Here is an 18,366-nt window from a genome sequence, read left to right as displayed (position 1 = left end):
GATACAAATAAAATTTCAAGGTTGACACAATTTGTAAAATAAGTAACTAATCAAAGAGAATTCAGATTTCAATGTGGGCACGTGCCCACCCTTAATAAGCCGTGGCTCCACCACTGAAAACACACACCTTGTAAATAAAAAAATCAACTATTAACCTAAATTTTTTAAAAATAACAACATTTATTTATTTTAAACTCCCTAAATAAAATCTTTTAAAGTATATTTTAAAGTATTTCTTGAGTTTGATGTCATTGAACGTAATGACATCAAACCAGTTTAAAAAATATGCAAAAATAAAATATAAAATATAAAATTATATATTTACCAAGTTATAATAATAATATTTTTTATACAAACAAACATTTATTATTGAAAATTATTTTTTCACTCTGGGTGTGAATGTGATAGAATCCTAATATTCTTTATAACACGTTATCAATTAGAATATATATTTTTTAATTTCCACGGATGAAAATTTGATCCAATGGTGAAAAAGAAAATTTATGAACCTCGATACTCAATGTTTAAATTTTACCTTGTGTGACAGGGGTGTATTTACTGTTTAGGCGCCTACCTGGCCATGGTCCAACCCATGCATAAAAAGGTAAATTATTTATTTAATCAATCACTTATTATTTAGTTTCTGTTTTGGTCATTCAACTATTATTATTTTAAATCACATTTAATGTTACGTTTTGGTCACTCATTTTAAAAAAAAATTAACGATGATGTTGACCTTTCATCATAAGATAATGCCACATCAAGATTGAAAATAATTTAAAATATCATGTTAACATCATTGTTAATTTTCTAACGGCAAGTGATCAAAACAGAACTAAAACGTAAGGTTAAGTAAAATTTTGAAAAAAATAATAGTTAAGTGACCAAAATATAAATTAAGTAATAAGTGAATGACTAAATAGATAGTTTACCCTAAATATAAAATATGTATTAATTATGTTAAGAAAATTATATTGGTCTATTTAATACTCTCTCTCTCTCTCTCTCTCTCTCTCTCTCTCTATATATATATATATATATATATATATATATATATATATATTTAAGTAAAAAATATATATAAATGATTTTAGATAAATAATTTTATTATATTTATATTGGTACAATTTATAAAATTTTTCTGAATTTCTCAGTGATGCGTGTGTTTTATTAAGATATGTTTTGATTAACTTATTCTATGGTTATAACATTTGATAAAAGTTGATCATCGTTATTTTGGATTCAATATTTTTTAACAATTTGTTGAACTTTTAATTTTATTGGGATATGATTCATCAAGTAAACTTAATAATAGAAGGAAATATAATTATTTTTAAAGGTTTTAGATATAAACATTATATTTTGACAATAAAAAAAATTATTATCAAAATTTGGATGGAACCGGTTGAAGTGAGCAGTGGAGATAAGATCCCCATGGTTGATTAATTAATGAAAAAGAATAAAAGAGAGTAAATTACAGAAGGCAGATTCACGAAAAGTGAGCTTATTGATGAAGTAAGGGGTGTATTTACAAATTGGAAGCAAAGGGAGTTAGGAAAAATTAATGGGAGTTAAGTGAGCGTTGAGTGGCGTGTCTCCATTCATTTACTACGCTCATCTGCCCCTTCTTCTTCTTCCTTAAATCCCCCCGCCTCTTCTTCCCTTAAAATAAACACTAGCCCCATTCTCCTTCACACAAACAACACCTTCTCTCTTTCAACAATGCCTCCCATCTTCACTGATTTCTCCGCCTCCGTTAAGCTTAAGTACGTTAAGCTCGGCTACCAAGACCTAGTCAATCACATTCTTACACTCATTCTTGTTCCTGTCATGCTCGGTGTTGTTGTCGAACTTCTTCGTTTAGGTCCCGAGGAGATTGTTAACCTATGGGATTCACTTCACTTGGATCTTGTTCAGATTCTGTGCTCTTCTTTCTTCATCATTTTTATCGCCACTGTTTACTTCATGTCCAAGCCGAGAAGCATTTACCTTGTGGATTACTCGTGTTACAAGCCTCCGGTGACTTATCGGGTTCCTTTCGCTACCTTCATGGAGCATTCCAGGTTGAACTTGAGCAACAACCCGAAGAGCGTTGAGTTTCAGATGAGGATTCTCGAGAGGTCTGGTCTTGGTGAGGAGACTTGTTTGCCTCCCGCTATTCATTACATTCCACCGACTCCGACGATGGAGGCTGCGAGAGGGGAGGCTGAACTTGTTATCTTCTCCGCTATGGATTCTTTGTTCGAGAAAACGGGGTTGAAACCTAAAGATATTGATATTCTTATCGTTAATTGCAGTCTGTTTTCTCCGACGCCGTCTTTGTCTGCCATGGTCATCAACAAGTACAAGCTGAGGAGTAATATAAAGAGCATTAATCTTTCGGGAATGGGGTGCAGTGCAGGGCTTATCTCGATCGATTTAGCTCGCGATCTTCTCCAAGTGCATCCGAATTCTAATGCGGTCGTTGTCAGCACCGAGATCATCACTCCGAACTACTACCAAGGGAAAGAAAGAGCCATGCTTCTTCCTAACTGTCTATTCCGCATGGGTGGCGCCGCCATTCTCTTGTCAAACCGCAGTTCCGAGAGGTGGCGTGCCAAGTATCGTCTCGTCCATATCGTTCGAACACACAAAGGCGCCGACGATAAGGCATATAGATGTGTGTTCGAAGAAGAAGACAAAGAAGGAAACGTCGGGATATCATTGTCCAAAGATCTCATGGCTATTGCGGGTGAAGCTTTAAAATCCAACATCACCACTATTGGCCCTTTGGTCCTTCCCGCATCCGAGCAAATCCTCTTCCTTTTAACCCTCATTTGGCGTAAAATCTTTAATCCGAAGTGGAAACCTTACATTCCCGACTTCAAGCAAGCGTTCGAGCACTTCTGCATCCACGCCGGTGGCCGAGCAGTCATAGACGAACTTCAAAAGAACCTGCAACTCTCAGCAGAACACGTCGAGGCATCGAGGATGGCATTGCATAGGTTCGGTAACACATCGTCCTCGTCGTTATGGTACGAGATGAGCTACATCGAGTCAAAAGGGAGGATGAAAAGAGGCGACCGGGTTTGGCAGATCGCATTCGGGAGCGGATTCAAGTGTAACAGTGCCGTATGGAAATGCAACCGGACCATCAAGACACCAACAGACGGACCCTGGGCGGATTGCATCGAAAGGTACCCGGTTCACATCCCTGAAGTTGTCAATATCTAGGTTAAACTTAAAACAGCAATAAACATGGATCTTCTGGTTCATCTCTCTCTCTCTCTCTCAATTTACGTATATTTCTCCTGTTAACCTCTTTTACTCATTCGTTTCTTCTTCTTCTTCTTCCATACTGTATCCTTTTTCCATTTTTCTTTTCTCAGATCATGAGTTTGCAATTTGCATAGATACCTCATATGATTGCACCTTTCTTTTGTATTATTCAATGTACACCCTGCGGGGAGAAAAATAACAGTGTTTGGAAACTTCGTCCTTAAAATAAACTCCAAAAATATTAATGGTATTGAAGCTGTCATGAGGGTGAATTCATCAATCCAAGTTTGCTATCCCTTTGAATGTAGGGTCTGTCCCTATTAATGGCATGTGACCTGTTACTATATGTGTAGTTGTCAACCAGTTTTATTGGGCGGCTCTTGATTTATAGGGAATTAATATGGGTTTAGAGATTCTAGCTGTAAGTTGTTGATGCCACTGAATCAAAGAAAAGCATGAATAAATGGAAATCTAATGTCAATATAAAACACAGAGAAAACAGCACCTACAGAGAAGACTAAAGAATTCAATTTCAATTACTGATTTTGCTGGCAAAAAGTCTGATACAGTTTTGAATAGACAGTGACCATATTTTTTTAACTTCACAAGGTAAATGCAGAAGGTAAATTCTTAATCAATGTCACTAACTTTTAAGTATCTAAATAAAAAATATAATATATTTTAAGTATTTATTTTTGAAATAATCCTGTACAAAACAACTACTAATTTCTCTTCATCTAGGTCATTTCCACTTATAGAACTGGGTTTATATATATTTTTTATTAATTTGGATTTTTAATAAAAAAAATTAACATTATCATCATGTTTTAGTCCATTTTTAATGCTTTATTTATTGTAAACATTTCCTAGCTATATTTTTTCTAATATATTTTTTTATTTTTTTATTTTTATAAATTTCATATAATATTATTAAATTTATTTTAAAATCTTTTAAGATGATTAAACAATTTATTTTAATTGATTGATTGTGTTGAATTAAGTGGGTTCAGTGGTGGAAAATTGTTATTTTCTCTTTATGTCTTAAGTTCAAGTAACCGTGTATGTATAGGGATGGTAAACGGGCGGGTCGGGTGTGGATACCCCCTCCTCCATCCCTATACTCACTTAATATTTTTAAATCCATCACCCGTGTTAGGATTTTCGGAAGCTCGAATCGACAACCGAAACGGTTTGCAAAGAGGGGTCGGAATGGTTTTGTGTTTAGGGAGTAAGGAGATTGAAAGATAGAAATTTGCACAGCGATTTAGAGTGGTTCGACTTTATCAACCAAAGTCTACATCCACTACCTTAGCTCCTCACCAAGGATTTTCCAACAAATTCACTAATTTGTTCTTTCTTTTGAGGACAAAGAGATAACCTTACAACTCCCTAGTTTTTCCGGGCTAAACTAGAACCTTTCCCTAGCTTTTACACGGGCTAAGCTAGAACCTTTCCCCTTTACAAAAGGATAATAAGTGTAAACAAGAAAACCTCTCTAAGGTAGGTGTTTACAAGATTGAGCTCACAAGAACAAAAATATTTACAAGAGAAAGATGAAATAAGATTGAAAAACTATTCTCTTGTGTTTGATTGCTTGGATAGTTGTTCTCTTGCTTCTTCAAGTGTCCTCAGCTTGTATTTATAGCTTGGAATGAGTTTGAAGTCGTATATAGCCGTTGGGGATGTTTTGGAGCCGTTTGGGGATGATTTTTATACTCAAAAAGGTTGCCCAGAAGAGGGAATCGGTACCCCTTCATAGGGAATCGATACCCTTCATAATATTCAAATATTATGACCGTTGGGCTGTTGAACAGGGGGGAATCGGTACCCCCTGGGGGGGAATCGGTACCCCCTGGACATTCTGTTTTTCTCGGAGGCAAAAACCTGCAGGGGGGTATCTGTACCCTCTGGGGGGGTATCTGTACCCTCTGGGGGGGTATCTGTACCTGGGGTATCTGTACCCCCTGGGGGGGAATCTATACCCCCTGGGCAATCTTGAAACCCCTTAAAATATTTTTTGCTCAAATCCGAATTTTAATTGATTTTGAATTATTTTTGAAACCTTTTAAAAACTTTGAATAAATTCAATTACGTCCAAAAACATTTTTTAAATTCAATTCAAGTCCAAAAACCATTTTGCCTTAAATTGTTATATCGAAACATAGTTTAACAACCCGCCCACCACCTATGATGAGTAAAAATTTTTCAAATCCACACCCGCCCACCACCTATACTCACAGTAACCTTAAGTTATACATAAGCAACAAACATAAAATAAACCAATGATTATTTGAGTTAAGTGTTAACATAGATCTTAAAGTACATAAAACACCATAATAAAAGACATAATTAAAACCTAGAAACATAAATGACAAACACATAATATTTTCATTCTTTGGCACACATAAATGAAAAACCCTAAAATTATACCTAAATTTATAATGGTCCAAAAATTTAATGGGTATTTAGTGGGCGGGCGGATGCGGGGCAGAAAAGGTCTCAAACCCATCACCCACCCACTACACGCGACGGGTACCACTTTCTAAACCTACACCCGCCCACTACCCACTAAAATTATACCCATCTCCACCCCAATTGGAGCGGGTACGGTACGGAATTCACGAAATTGTACCCGTTTACCATCCCTATGTATGTAGTGTGTGTACGTCGTCATTGACTAAAAAAGATTATGAACATATACTATCTTATAATCACCCCATATAATTAAAAAATCAATTTTTTTCTAACCATACTATCAAGCACATTAAAAAGAAAGACAATGTACCAACAACCAGTGTGTATAGTGGGATGAGGCACTAGGTCTCTTATGCAATGTCAGATGTTCGAATTCTGACGTTTGCGAAAGGAGCAAACTGGGTTGGGATGGTCACCCTCGCTTCTGTAGTATCCGATCTGGATTAGTCGGTCAATAGATCATGTATCAATGATTAATTCCAAAAAAAAGGACAATGTATTGATAAATGTTGGATATAATTTAAGATATATTGTTAAGTAATCTTAGTGATTTAGAGTGATTCATTTTTATTTGATGATTTAGATCCAAATAATCATATTTGTAGGCATGAGATTTGATCTGAATAGTTTATGATATTAAAATAATTTTGTTTGAACTTTAAAGATCATATTTGTGTTGGATAATTAAAAAACCTAAATATGAATATATAATATTTTTCATAATTCTGACTGACAGAGGTATCACGAAAACTGCTCTCAACCTGACGTTAGGAGCAGCCTACTACCCTACCTCCCCTTATCCCATTACATAGGGAATAGTGTCAGCTAATTTTTAATATCCAATCCATCAAGAAAAAGGTTTGGTGAAAAGCCAAGAAGCACTAAAACCAATACAATCGAAACATAGGGTAAGGAGGTGGTACTCAGAAATGACCATTCTCTAAAACTCCTTAAAAAACCACATCCATTTAAGTTTTGTATGCTTCGAGAAAATCCCGAAGCTACCAAATTCATGCTACCAGCATGAGAGCACCCGTGGCTCTATTCGAGTGGTGGATCTATATACACACACGAGGATGAACATTGAATTTATTTTATTAATTACTTATTTTACTGATGGTATCTATGTTGAAACTTTATTTGTGCTCATTGTATTAAAAGGTTTTATGTTATTAATATATGTGTCTATCTTAAAAAACTATTTTTGAATCCGCTGTTATTTTATTCGAACAATTAAAAAGAAGTATCCGGTGCCCGCCTATGAGAAATATTAGCTGACCCTATTCCCATATGTAATAGGGGGGAGATAGGATAGTAGGCTGCCCCCAACGCCAGGTTGAGAACAACTTCCGTAGAAGACATCCGTTATGAATTGCCCTCAATGAGACTCGATCTCACGACCACAAGGTTAAGAGACTTCTGCTCTACCAACTGAGCTATACGAGTAATTTAGGGGAGCTATTCATCCCACTCGGCCTTTGACCTAAGAATCGTTTAGATTTGTGATGGAAAAATGCTGCTTGCATGGAAATATTACTGCTGCTTTTCATGAAACTCAGATGGCGTGTATCGTTTTTGTTATATAATAAAGATAATAATTGTTACGTGCAGTGACGACACATTATTTTTTTAGAGGAAATTTATGTTCGAATATTCTAAACAACATCATTATTATAAATTGTGAACATGAAACAAACACATAAGATATCTAAATTAACCGAGGGTTAATATTAGATGTCCCAACCATTAAGAGATTCAAGAAATATTTAAACCCAAAAAAAAGAAACCAAGATTTAATTTATTTAATTTTAGGATTAAGAAGAGTTTAAAAAGTATTTGAAAAAAAAAAATTAGAGTGAAAGGTCCCTCTCATTATATGGTAACAATATCAGTTACAAGTGGCTCGATCGAATCTTAAAGTATAATCCTAAAAGAATTCCAGCCATGTACTGTCTTAATTAAGGAGTTGCTCCAGATTTAATAACGATCTTATCGACCAAGAAGTGCCCTACAAAATCTTGTAATAACCCTCTAAATTCATAAGTGGAACTAGGAGAAATAGAATGATATTTGTTTATGGTGCTTTTGTGGAGGGTGGTTGGGAGGAATTTGTATTTAAACTCTCGTTAGAAGCTCCTACAATATCCATATAGGCACTATACTATGACAGGAGATCTACGGGTTCTTTAGTGCCATCATATGCTTCCTTTGATAGTTTAAAATTGCTAATATATGTTTCAACTAATAAGCGAGAGGGTAAAGGGCTTCTCTCCTCTAGGATCAAACCGGCAGTTGGATTTTAGACACATTTTAACTCGTTCAATTCGTACATTATCGACTAATCAAGTATTTTGACCGATTCTATCAGTTAGGATAAAATTGCTAATATATGTTTCAACTAATAAGCGAGAGGGTAAAGGGCTTCTCTCCTCTAGGATCAAACCGGCAGTTGGATTTTGACACATTTTAACTCGTTCAATTCGTACATTATCGCTAATCAAGTATTTGACCGATTCTATCAGTTAGGAAGTTCGATCTATGTTCATTGTATCAATGTCGATGTACAATGGAAAGTGATAGTTTACGATGGTTTGGACGATAGGGTTGTTAACTTGAGATTAATGGCTACTCCTTTCTGGTTTGGACATAGGACAACTAACGAGGGGAGGGATTCTAAGTTAGACGACTATCTAATGATCATTTTTTCTTTTCTATTTATATTCTCTTAAAACTTGCGTCTATTTTAAGATCAATACATAGGTTAAGTCTAATCAAATTTTTTATCTGGAGATATGATATATCAAATTTATTTATTGTGTTGACTATGGATAATAAAATCCCAATTTATTCCCCACATAATTTTAAGCTGTTTAACAATTAATAAAATAACATAATAAATTAAATTGAGAATTTCCTTACCCATAAGGCCACATTAAAAGGCCCAAAATCTTCATGTGAGACCCAAGCCCTCCAAATAAAAAAAAAGTCACCATCAGATTTAAATATCTGATGGTTAAAAATAATTTTATCTTCTTTAAAGATCTTAAATTTAAAACTCTGTATTTATAGATGCATGCGTATTATTAATGACTAAGAAAATTTTAAATATATATTACCTTATATTATCATAGTATATTAAAAAAAATTAACACTAATTTTTGTCAGTACTAAATTCCATATGAGACTTGTAATCATTTGTGGTTACCAGTCTCGATGTTTGATTTCCGTACTTCAAATATTTCGTTTGATTTAAGGATATTGAAATATGTAGATATATTTGGATTTGGACCTGTTTCTTAGGCTTCATATATGGACCATACATTTGGATTTTTTTCTGCTGTAGAATTTACACTTACAAGCACTAACGATGAAAATGAAGTATTTTTTTAGTTGACCTCTTGGTTTTAAAGTTTTATTTTGATTAATTTGGATCGACCCACTTATATATCTAGTTTTGGTGGGTGAATCTCCCAGTAAATTTATGCATACACAATACTCGAACTCGAAACATTGCTTAAAATGTATAAGTTGTTTATCACTTAAACAATCTGTTGAGAAAGGGTTAACAGAAGAATATAGACTTGTATTGAATATCAGAATACCATAAAATATATTTTATTAAGCGTGAGTTATACATCACCTAGCCTTAGCTTCTCATAGCAGGTTCATAACAAACTTTAACAAACTATTGCTTCTAGAATAGTTTCCTAACAGCTTTGACACTTTGCACGTGGATAGCACCCTCAGCTTCCTTATGTATCTCAACATTCTCCCCGCTTCTTCTTCTTCTCCTCTTCTGACCATGAAAACACTTGCACTCCAATCTTTCCACAAATCACTTCAAATGCTGCTTGATGAAAAAACTAATTACAACTAATTTTTAACATTCAACATTCTTGATGAAAAGATGAACAATTAAATCGAAAGTGCTTATGCTTCCTCCCGTTCACTTTAATCGAAAGTGTCGATGCTTCCTTTCGTTCTTCTTATTCACCTTCATTTCTTTCCTCTTCATACTCTTTTACAAGGTTCCTTGACGTTTTTTTTAGCGAATATACTAATCTAATTGCAATATCAAATTAAGAGGAAATCGAAAGAACAAGAATAGATCTAAGAACTGGTAAATTTGGTAACCGCTTTGGTTCCTTCAGAGACCGTGAGTTTAGCCAATTCACCAGGCAAAACCAGTCTAACCGCCATCTGGATCTCCTTCGACGTAATCGTCGGCTTCTTGTTATACCTAGCCAATCTCGAAGCCTCCTGTGCTAGTTTCTCAAAGATATCGTTGATGAAACTGTTCAGAATCCCCATGGCTTTGCTCGAGATCCCAATGTCCGGATGAACTTGTTTCAAAACCTTGAAGATGTAGATCTTGTAAGTCTCGATGCTCTTCATTTCTTCTTCTTCTTTTCCCGTTGTCCTTTGAGATCTTTTTCTCAACCTTCGGTCTCTTCTCTGTCGACGCCAGAGATTTCTCCGCTACAGGCTTCTTCTCGGCTTTCGGTGCCATGTTTTGCGGGAAAGAAAACAACGACTTAGGAGACGATGGCAAAGTTCATGAGTGTTGAGAAAAATGAAGTTTTTATTCATTTTTAATAGTCATTTTCATTGTTATCATTTATGAACATAAAATGAACATTACATGAAATTTCCACGTAAGCATACGACGGAAGAGAGCGTCATACATACTCAACATTGTTTAAAAAATATCAACTAAAAGCCACGGTAAGTAAGATGGTAAAGAATCTCTCCTACCTTATACAGTGGTCGAAGGCCGATGTTTAATTTTTTTTATTAATAATTTAGGATAATTATATTGATAATATTTATTTATATATATTTTTTAATTATTGACAATGTACACACCCTCTACGGTTATATATACTTGAAGACATAATTTTAAAAAATATAACATTCCTTTTAACCAACCAATAAAACCACTTAATAATAAGTATATCAATTTTAAAATTTGAAATCAACATTTACCTGTACGTGAACCTACAAAATAAAATAAATCATTCAACTGACTCTAACAAAAATATAATTAACCATACAAAAATGGGAAAATATACAATGATCATCCGATTATAGGGTATGCTTTGTTGAATCCCTCGACTAAAAGTTATAAAATTATCTATCAATTATAGGGTGTGTTTTATTGAATCTTACTATTAAAAGTTATAAATGATCACTCGACTATTCATATGTTTCAAACTCGTCATTTTTTGTTAAAATTGGTTGTTGTTTGAGTCGGACATTAACATGTCGATTGAGATATGATAAATCTTATCTTGTAATTGTTTGAGTTGTATTTTATGGATTGATTCTTCGTTTATTATACCGTCGAGCCAAACTTGAAATCAATTGTGGTGCTAGAAGACGTTACTAAAATATATTATCATATCTCAATCAGAATGTTAACATCCAACTCAAACGACCATCATTAAACTAAAATTAATAGAACAACATTAATTATATCATATTTTTGAAGGCGATGAATAATAATCAAAGTAAGATTTTTCTCGTGTGTTTGATTTTTAGGCATTTAAGATGAGATCTCCACATCACCTTATCCGAATTACCCTAATCCCAAATCCATAAGTAAACCACATTCTATCTTATTATCTTCTATTGACAAACCTATTGGTTCGGGTTTTTCCACAGATATACCAAGAACCGTCTTTGTCGTGCAAGACTTGAACTTTTAGGTGGTGTTTGGTTCAAGGATTGTGGGATTCCCATGGGATGAGAATCCCACATTTCCATGTTTGGTTGGCCGGGAATCTCATTCCCGGTAATGTTTTATTACTAATAGTATATTTTTTTGGGTATATTACCTCCCTTCTCTTAGGTATTGTAACATTACCGGCGTTTTGGATTAAAATGCCCTTAAATTTTTATTTTTATTTCAAAATATCATTCTTCTGTCATTGAATATAAAAATTCTACGAATGTTAAATAACAAATTTATCCTTAAATTATTTTAGATTTACAAAAAAAGTCGATAATTAAAATTTATATGAAGTTCAGGGGTTAATTTTTTTTTACACTTTCATTAAACATTTTTTATATTTTTAATTTTGTAAAAAAATTATATACATATTATGAATTTAATTTTTTAAAGAAAATATATAAATATTTACAATTTGTAATATTATACAATATAATAAAGACCATTTGGTCAAATATACATTTCAATAATCTTTTATTCCTTTAATCAAACACGGTAATCTTACATTCCTGCTAAATCAACCAAACACAAAATACAACATTCCCAGTAATCCTATTCCCTAGTAATCTTTTATTCCCACTGGTAATCTTACATTCCGTGAACCAAACGCAACCTTAATGACATGAACTGATTGTGTATCCGATTATGGATTAAATTAAATACATATTAATTATTAATTTTAATTTGTGGCTTGTATTTCTTTATTTGTATTATATGTCTAGAAGCTTTTTGTCGATGTTTTTTAAGTGATCGGTGTTAAAAGTAATACTGTCGTGAAATATAATATTAGTAACGATAAGTATTCATTCGTAAATGAGTTAATCGAATATTATCCTCAAATTATAGTTTTTGTTATAAATTAGTACTTAAAATTTTAAATGTTATAATTTTATCTATAAATTGTCATTCTAAATTAGTTTTTAAATTTTTGAACGATCGATGTGATTAATATATATGTATAGTTGGATGAAATTAAAATGTTTAAAAATTTTAGAGACTAATATATATTTAATTCAAGTACTAATTTAAGCATTCAAACATTAATTTAAGAAGAGATATAATTTAAATATCTAATGTATATAAATAAAAAATCAATCAAATTAATTTACTCGAATGATATAATCAGATGGGTTTAATCTATTTTACTTGACAGCACTAAACCAGAAGGTAATTGTTATCTTCGGTTTAGTGAAAAGAATGCGAAAGGGTATAATCAGTGTAATATTTTTTTAATGTAAGATGATTATAAAGTTATATTTATTAACTTTTTAAATTTAATTGGTAATATATTTTATGGATGTTATTGGGATTTAAGATCTATGAAGAGATCGACCTTTCATTTTATCGTTAAGTTCAATTGATGTAAACTTAAGTGTGAAGATTACATTAATTGGTTTGCATGAGCCTGTTGCACTGAGATAGTACAAGAGTACTGAGACACAAGAACCAAAGCATCGAGAAAATGGAAAACGAATATGGCAAGTGCGCAAATGGGGACCGCCAAAAAGGGATCCGACTACTCACAGCAACAGGTATAATGCAGCAGGTAGAATGACTCAGAAACAAAACGGTCTCACTCAAAACCCTAGCAGAGGAAAGAGAAAACATTAGAAACTCAGTAGAATGGGTTCAAATGACTCATTCTCACATCCTTGGTGGTTTGGACCACAGGAAATCCCTCGATCAGATGTAGCCAATGAGAAGGCAGAGATTAGGATCAACTTTGCAGCATTAACCAATGGGAATCCAGATAAGGCCTGTTGAATGGACCCAAAAGTGAATGCAACGCCTTTAAATGCTGTAAAAGAGTAGTTTGGGGTCACATATACAAATAATTGTACCACTTTAAGGTCTCTGCAAATAAAGCATCAATTCAACATTTCCTGTTGCGGTTTGAATTCCCAGTTTTCTTTTTCTTTTTTGTTTAATTTCAAGTAGGTTAAGTGGGATTAGTTGAGTTCCATGCTATCTACCAAGAAGATGATGGCCAACGCCGTTGGTGCCAGACACGTTAGAGCTTGTGATAGCTGTATAAAGAAAAGGGCTCGATGGTACTGTGCTGCCGACGATGCTTTCCTTTGCCAAGCCTGTGATTCATCGGTTCATTTGGCGAATCCGCTTGCTCGTAGACATACACGAGTTCGGCTGAAAACCGCTTCGGTTAAGTCCTCGTCGATGAAGTTACATCGGAGAGGTTTTTACCGTCATGGGATCGAGGGTTTACTAAAAGGCAAGGACGAGGCGAGCCGTGAAGGGCTCCGTTCATACGAAAAGGAAGAGCAACCCCGTTTCTATTGTGCCGGAAATCGGTATCGATGAGGTATCGCATGAAGAGAATGAAGAGGAGCAGTTACTTTATAGGGTGCCAATATTTGATCCTTTTGTTGATGAATTATGCACTTCGACGACGTCAAACGAAGCTGTCGCGACCGAGTCTAAAGCTTTATTGGCTGATGGTTCGCATGGGGTTTTTCCCTTCCGAGATGGATCTTGCAGAGTTTGCCGCCGATGTCGAGAGCTTGCTAGGTAAGGGTCTGGAAAAACGAGTCGTTCGCAATGGAGGAGGGGTTAATCGACTCCAAAGAGGACTTTAGAGACTGTTCCTTGGGAAACGGTAAAATGAAGGTTGAAGACAAAGAGAGTTTCGAACCGTGTGAGTTAAGCTTTAACTATGATTCCCCGGCAAGCTGCGGCCGAGACGAGTTTGTAAAGGAAGAATAGTAAAGAAGAGTAAAGGGGAAGTGGAATACGAAGAGAATACAACAAAAACGAAGAAGAAGAAACCATTTTTGAGCCTAGATTATGAAGCATCATTTCTTCCTGGGCAACCCAAGGCTCCCCATGGACTTCCGTGGCCGACCGGATTTAGACCCAGACGAATGGACCGATTGCACGGTAAGTAAGCTTAAAGCTTTCTACTTTATGCTCCATGTAACGGTGATTACAATGATTTGGCTTCAAATTTGCAGGGAAATGAAGGGAAGTTCGCCATAGCTATGGTGGTTTGATTTTGATCGGCATGGGAGGGCAAATTCAGGCAATGGGAGATGGAGGAAGAGAAGCAAGAGTATCGAGATACAGAGAAAAACGGAGAACGAGGTTGTTCTCGAAGAAGATAAGGTACGAGGTTCGGAAACTGAATGCTGAGAAAAGGCCTCGAATGAAAGGGAGGTTCGTGAAGAGAACATCGTTCCCGTAATATTAAATCTCATCTGCAACATAAAAATACAGTCATATTTAAGAAAAAATAAGTTATGTTGTAACATTAGCAACATCCACATTACAAAGTAGTTGATCTTATTCTCACATGTAATGGACTAAGGAAAGGTAGGGTAGTAGGCTGCCCGAGAGTAACTTCCGTGGAAGACCTCCGACAATTATGAATTGTCCACCATAAGACTCGATCCAATGACCATAAGACTCGATCCCACGACCACAATACTAAGAGCCTTACGCTCTACTAACTGATATCTTTTTTTTATTCTCTCAGATTTTCTTCGGTATATTTCTGGAAAAGAATTTGGTTGTTGTATGCTTAATTTAGCATTACCCTTGTACAAAGCTGGTCTGTTAAAAGATGGTCTATTCAAAAGGTATTATCGTGATGAACACCCACAATGTTAGGAAAGAAAAAAAAACATGAACAAAATTCATTAATAATATTAAAAGTTGTGATTCGAATTTTATTATAGTTTTATTTGAATAGTTCGTCGTATAATTTCTTTAATAAAGAAACAAAAATTGAAAGGTGAATAAGATTTTATGATCGATGCCAAAGCTCTATAGTCAGCGTATATATAATTAAAATTCCAAGACTCGATGTATCTTTGTAAATTAATCCTCTTATATTTATCGTCTATATAATAAAATATATATTCTTATCTTTAATTTTTTTATGTGTTCTCATTTACGATTTAATTTCTTTAATAATAAGGTAATTATATATTTAGTCATATAAATTATTTATGTGATTCTATTTTGATCAATTAACTACTTTTTCTTAAAATCATATAACATTATTGTGACACATCAGTGTCACTATTATTTTTTAACGACAGATAATCAAATGAAACCAATTTACACACCCTATGCTTAGGTGCAAGGCAAACTCTTTTCTTGCACATTCTACAACACCCAAGTTGATTCATGTATATAAACACTTCCTACACTTTGTATACCACTATTGTGAGATATAAACTTTCCATTTTCCTTCACAAATAGTTTACATTTAGCATCAATTGCTCATTTATCATTCAACTATTTTGAGCATTATGATATACCATTGTAAAGATTTATGAAGTAGAATATAAACTTTAATTTTATGAGTCACCCATATCCAAAATTTTATCTTATAAATTCTCGACTATAATAATCTTAATCCATTCTATCTATTTGTAATATTAATTACTTCATGATAAAGAAATCTAGTATTAGGTGTCTTTTTTTATATGATCTTCTAATTAAAAATTAATAGAATAAATACAATCTTGTAGACTTTAGGTGTCTTTTTTTATATGATCTTCTAATAAAAAACTAATAGAAGAAACACAATCTTGTAGACTTGAGAACATCCGCATCCACCACTATTTTTCTTCTTTCAATCTATTTCATAGAATATTGTCGATAATCTAGAGTAAGTGTAAAAATTTATAGAAGGATTCTCAGTTGACACTTCTCATTTCCCTTAAGTTTTAAGTTAATATCTATTAATAACAAAATTCTTCATTTCCCCTTCATAAGTAGAATTGTTAAAAAAAATCGTAAAATATTAGATGTTCAAATATGTTTGCACTCATGGTCTTTAAAATATACACATCAATAACTATACCAATTAAAGTAGATTCAATAGACATATATTCTTCTTTGTATAATTGCTTTATAAAAATTCGAAACTTGATAAGAAGAATTGGATGATTAAAGGGGAAACTTGATAGCAATAGTGGGGGCATAAATTAAATTCAAATCTTGGCATTTCTAAAGGGTTGTGGTCTGAATTGTTCACATACATGTAATGGTCCCATATAGGATGGTGTCGTTTTTGTCTACCAAATACTACATTCCAACCCATCATGTCAATCATTTCTACATCACAATTTTATATCAGATGTTACATCGTGGGTTCGAGCACCACATATGCATGGTGTAAACATTCATTGTTAAATGACTAAAAGTCTTTGAATATATATTACTTTATATTTATCATAGAATTATTCAAATATATATATAATATATATATATATATATATACTTGAAAATTGATGGTAAAGGGCTTAGGCAAGTGGTGCATGCTAAAGGGCTTCATGTGTATTTGATAGGTAATGGGCTTCATTTTTCATGGACTATAGAAACCTTCAAGGATCTTATAAATGTACATTATTATCAAATCGTGTATGAACTCGTAATTTTAGATATTATAGATTAATTATATATATCAACAAGAGTTGGGTATAATAATAATATACATTGCATTTTCAAGTAAGAGATTTGTGTTCGAACTTTGAAGAAAATTTTATTAAAAGATAGTCATAAACCGAACATAAATCGTAAACTAGAGATGAATCCAATGGAACAAACAATGTCACCTATATCCTTGGTTGTGAAGTGACTGCAGAGTGTCATTGACGCATGTCCAAATTATCGTAACCAACAAGAATAACGTTAAATTGGGTACGTGCGTCGAGAAGGCAAGCTAGGGGCAATGAATTTTAAAACAACATCACCAGCAACTGTATTTGGAAAGTCCCACACACCAAGAACCTTTGCATGAACACCAACTGTCTACAACACTAAACATACGACTCTACGTGGAATGACTCCATTGCCTTTTAGCCATGGTGACCACATTGCAGGTAGGCTCTCCAGTTCTTGCTGCCAACTTTTGCAGCACCAAACCACCATCGAGTAATCCATCAAATAACAGAAGCACAATTCAATAATCGCATTGCCCTATACCCTATTAATTAAGGCATAATGTAAAGAAAAGCCCTCTAACATTTAATTAAACAAATCATTTTGATCCATATTTAAATAGTTATTTTGATCCATATTGTTTTTGGAGCATGATGGCCCTCAACGTTTCATCTTGGAACAAAAATGTTCATCTATAGATAGATGTCATTAGTTAACAAATGATTAATGCTCCAAATAGGAAACTTTTTTATGCTAAAATACTTCAAAAAAATGCCAAGTGATTATTTAGTCAAATCTTAGACGTCCTTTTGTCCTAAAATGAACGTTATGAGCCAAAATACTCAAAAATAAGAATATATGTCAAAATAATCATTTTGATAAACACTAGAGGACTAATATATATATATATATATGTGGAAAAATATGAACATTTCTTTTCAACATAATATCAAAATTAACTTTCAACTTTTATCCTAATTGTTATTTTAATCCATATTTTTTAGGGACATTTTAAACTTTTTCACCTCTAATATTTTAAATTTTGATCAAAATGACACCTATTGGATAGAAACTATTAGTTGACTAACAACAAACTCATTTTGTTAATATGACATTTTCATATATGTTTAATTGTTAACATTGCACATGCCACATCATTATTTTAGTTGGCATGACACATGTCATGCCATCACTTCAGGTGATGTGATATATGACAGATCAACAATTTAGTACATGTGAAAATATCATATCAAGAACATACAATGACTATTAATTAATTAATAGTTTCTATCCAATAACAACCATTTTGACCAAAAACTATTAAAAATACAAAAAAAAAAAAAAGAAGCAAAATTAACATTCTAACAAACTTTAAGGATAATTTTATCATTATATATTCTTTTTAACCAAACATGAAAGAAACAAAAGTTGATGAATTTTAACATTGTATTATCATATGATGAGGTGAAAACTAGAGTTGAAATCTTTAATTC

General features: G+C 33.4%; 1 protein-coding gene and 2 pseudogenes across 1 annotated transcript; 2 read left to right on the top strand and 1 right to left on the bottom strand.

Annotated features, from left to right (window-relative positions):
* The first annotated feature begins 1,695 nt into the window (after nt 1–1,695).
* LOC120201722 (3-ketoacyl-CoA synthase 6-like) lies at nt 1,696–3,214 on the top strand. Its single transcript, XM_039202279.1, has one exon. The coding sequence runs from the start codon at nt 1,723–1,725 to the stop codon at nt 3,211–3,213; it is 1,491 nt and encodes a 496-aa protein (XP_039058210.1). The 5' UTR covers nt 1,696–1,722; the 3' UTR covers nt 3,214.
* Nucleotides 3,215–9,481: 6,267 nt separating this feature from the next.
* On the bottom strand, nt 9,482–10,291 carry LOC120201635 (annotated as a pseudogene).
* A 3,008-nt stretch (nt 10,292–13,299) lies between these two features.
* Nucleotides 13,300–14,948, top strand: LOC120201634 (annotated as a pseudogene).
* The last annotated feature ends 3,418 nt before the right edge of the window (nt 14,949–18,366 follow it).

This window comes from Hibiscus syriacus, unplaced genomic scaffold, assembly GCF_006381635.1.
Source record: "Hibiscus syriacus cultivar Baekdansim isolate YM2019G1 unplaced genomic scaffold, ASM638163v2 tig00007895_pilon, whole genome shotgun sequence".
In the NCBI taxonomy this organism is placed as follows: Eukaryota; Viridiplantae; Streptophyta; class Magnoliopsida; order Malvales; family Malvaceae; genus Hibiscus; species Hibiscus syriacus.
Note: the sequence above shows the minus strand (reverse complement) of the source record. Positions and strands in the feature narration are given on the sequence as shown.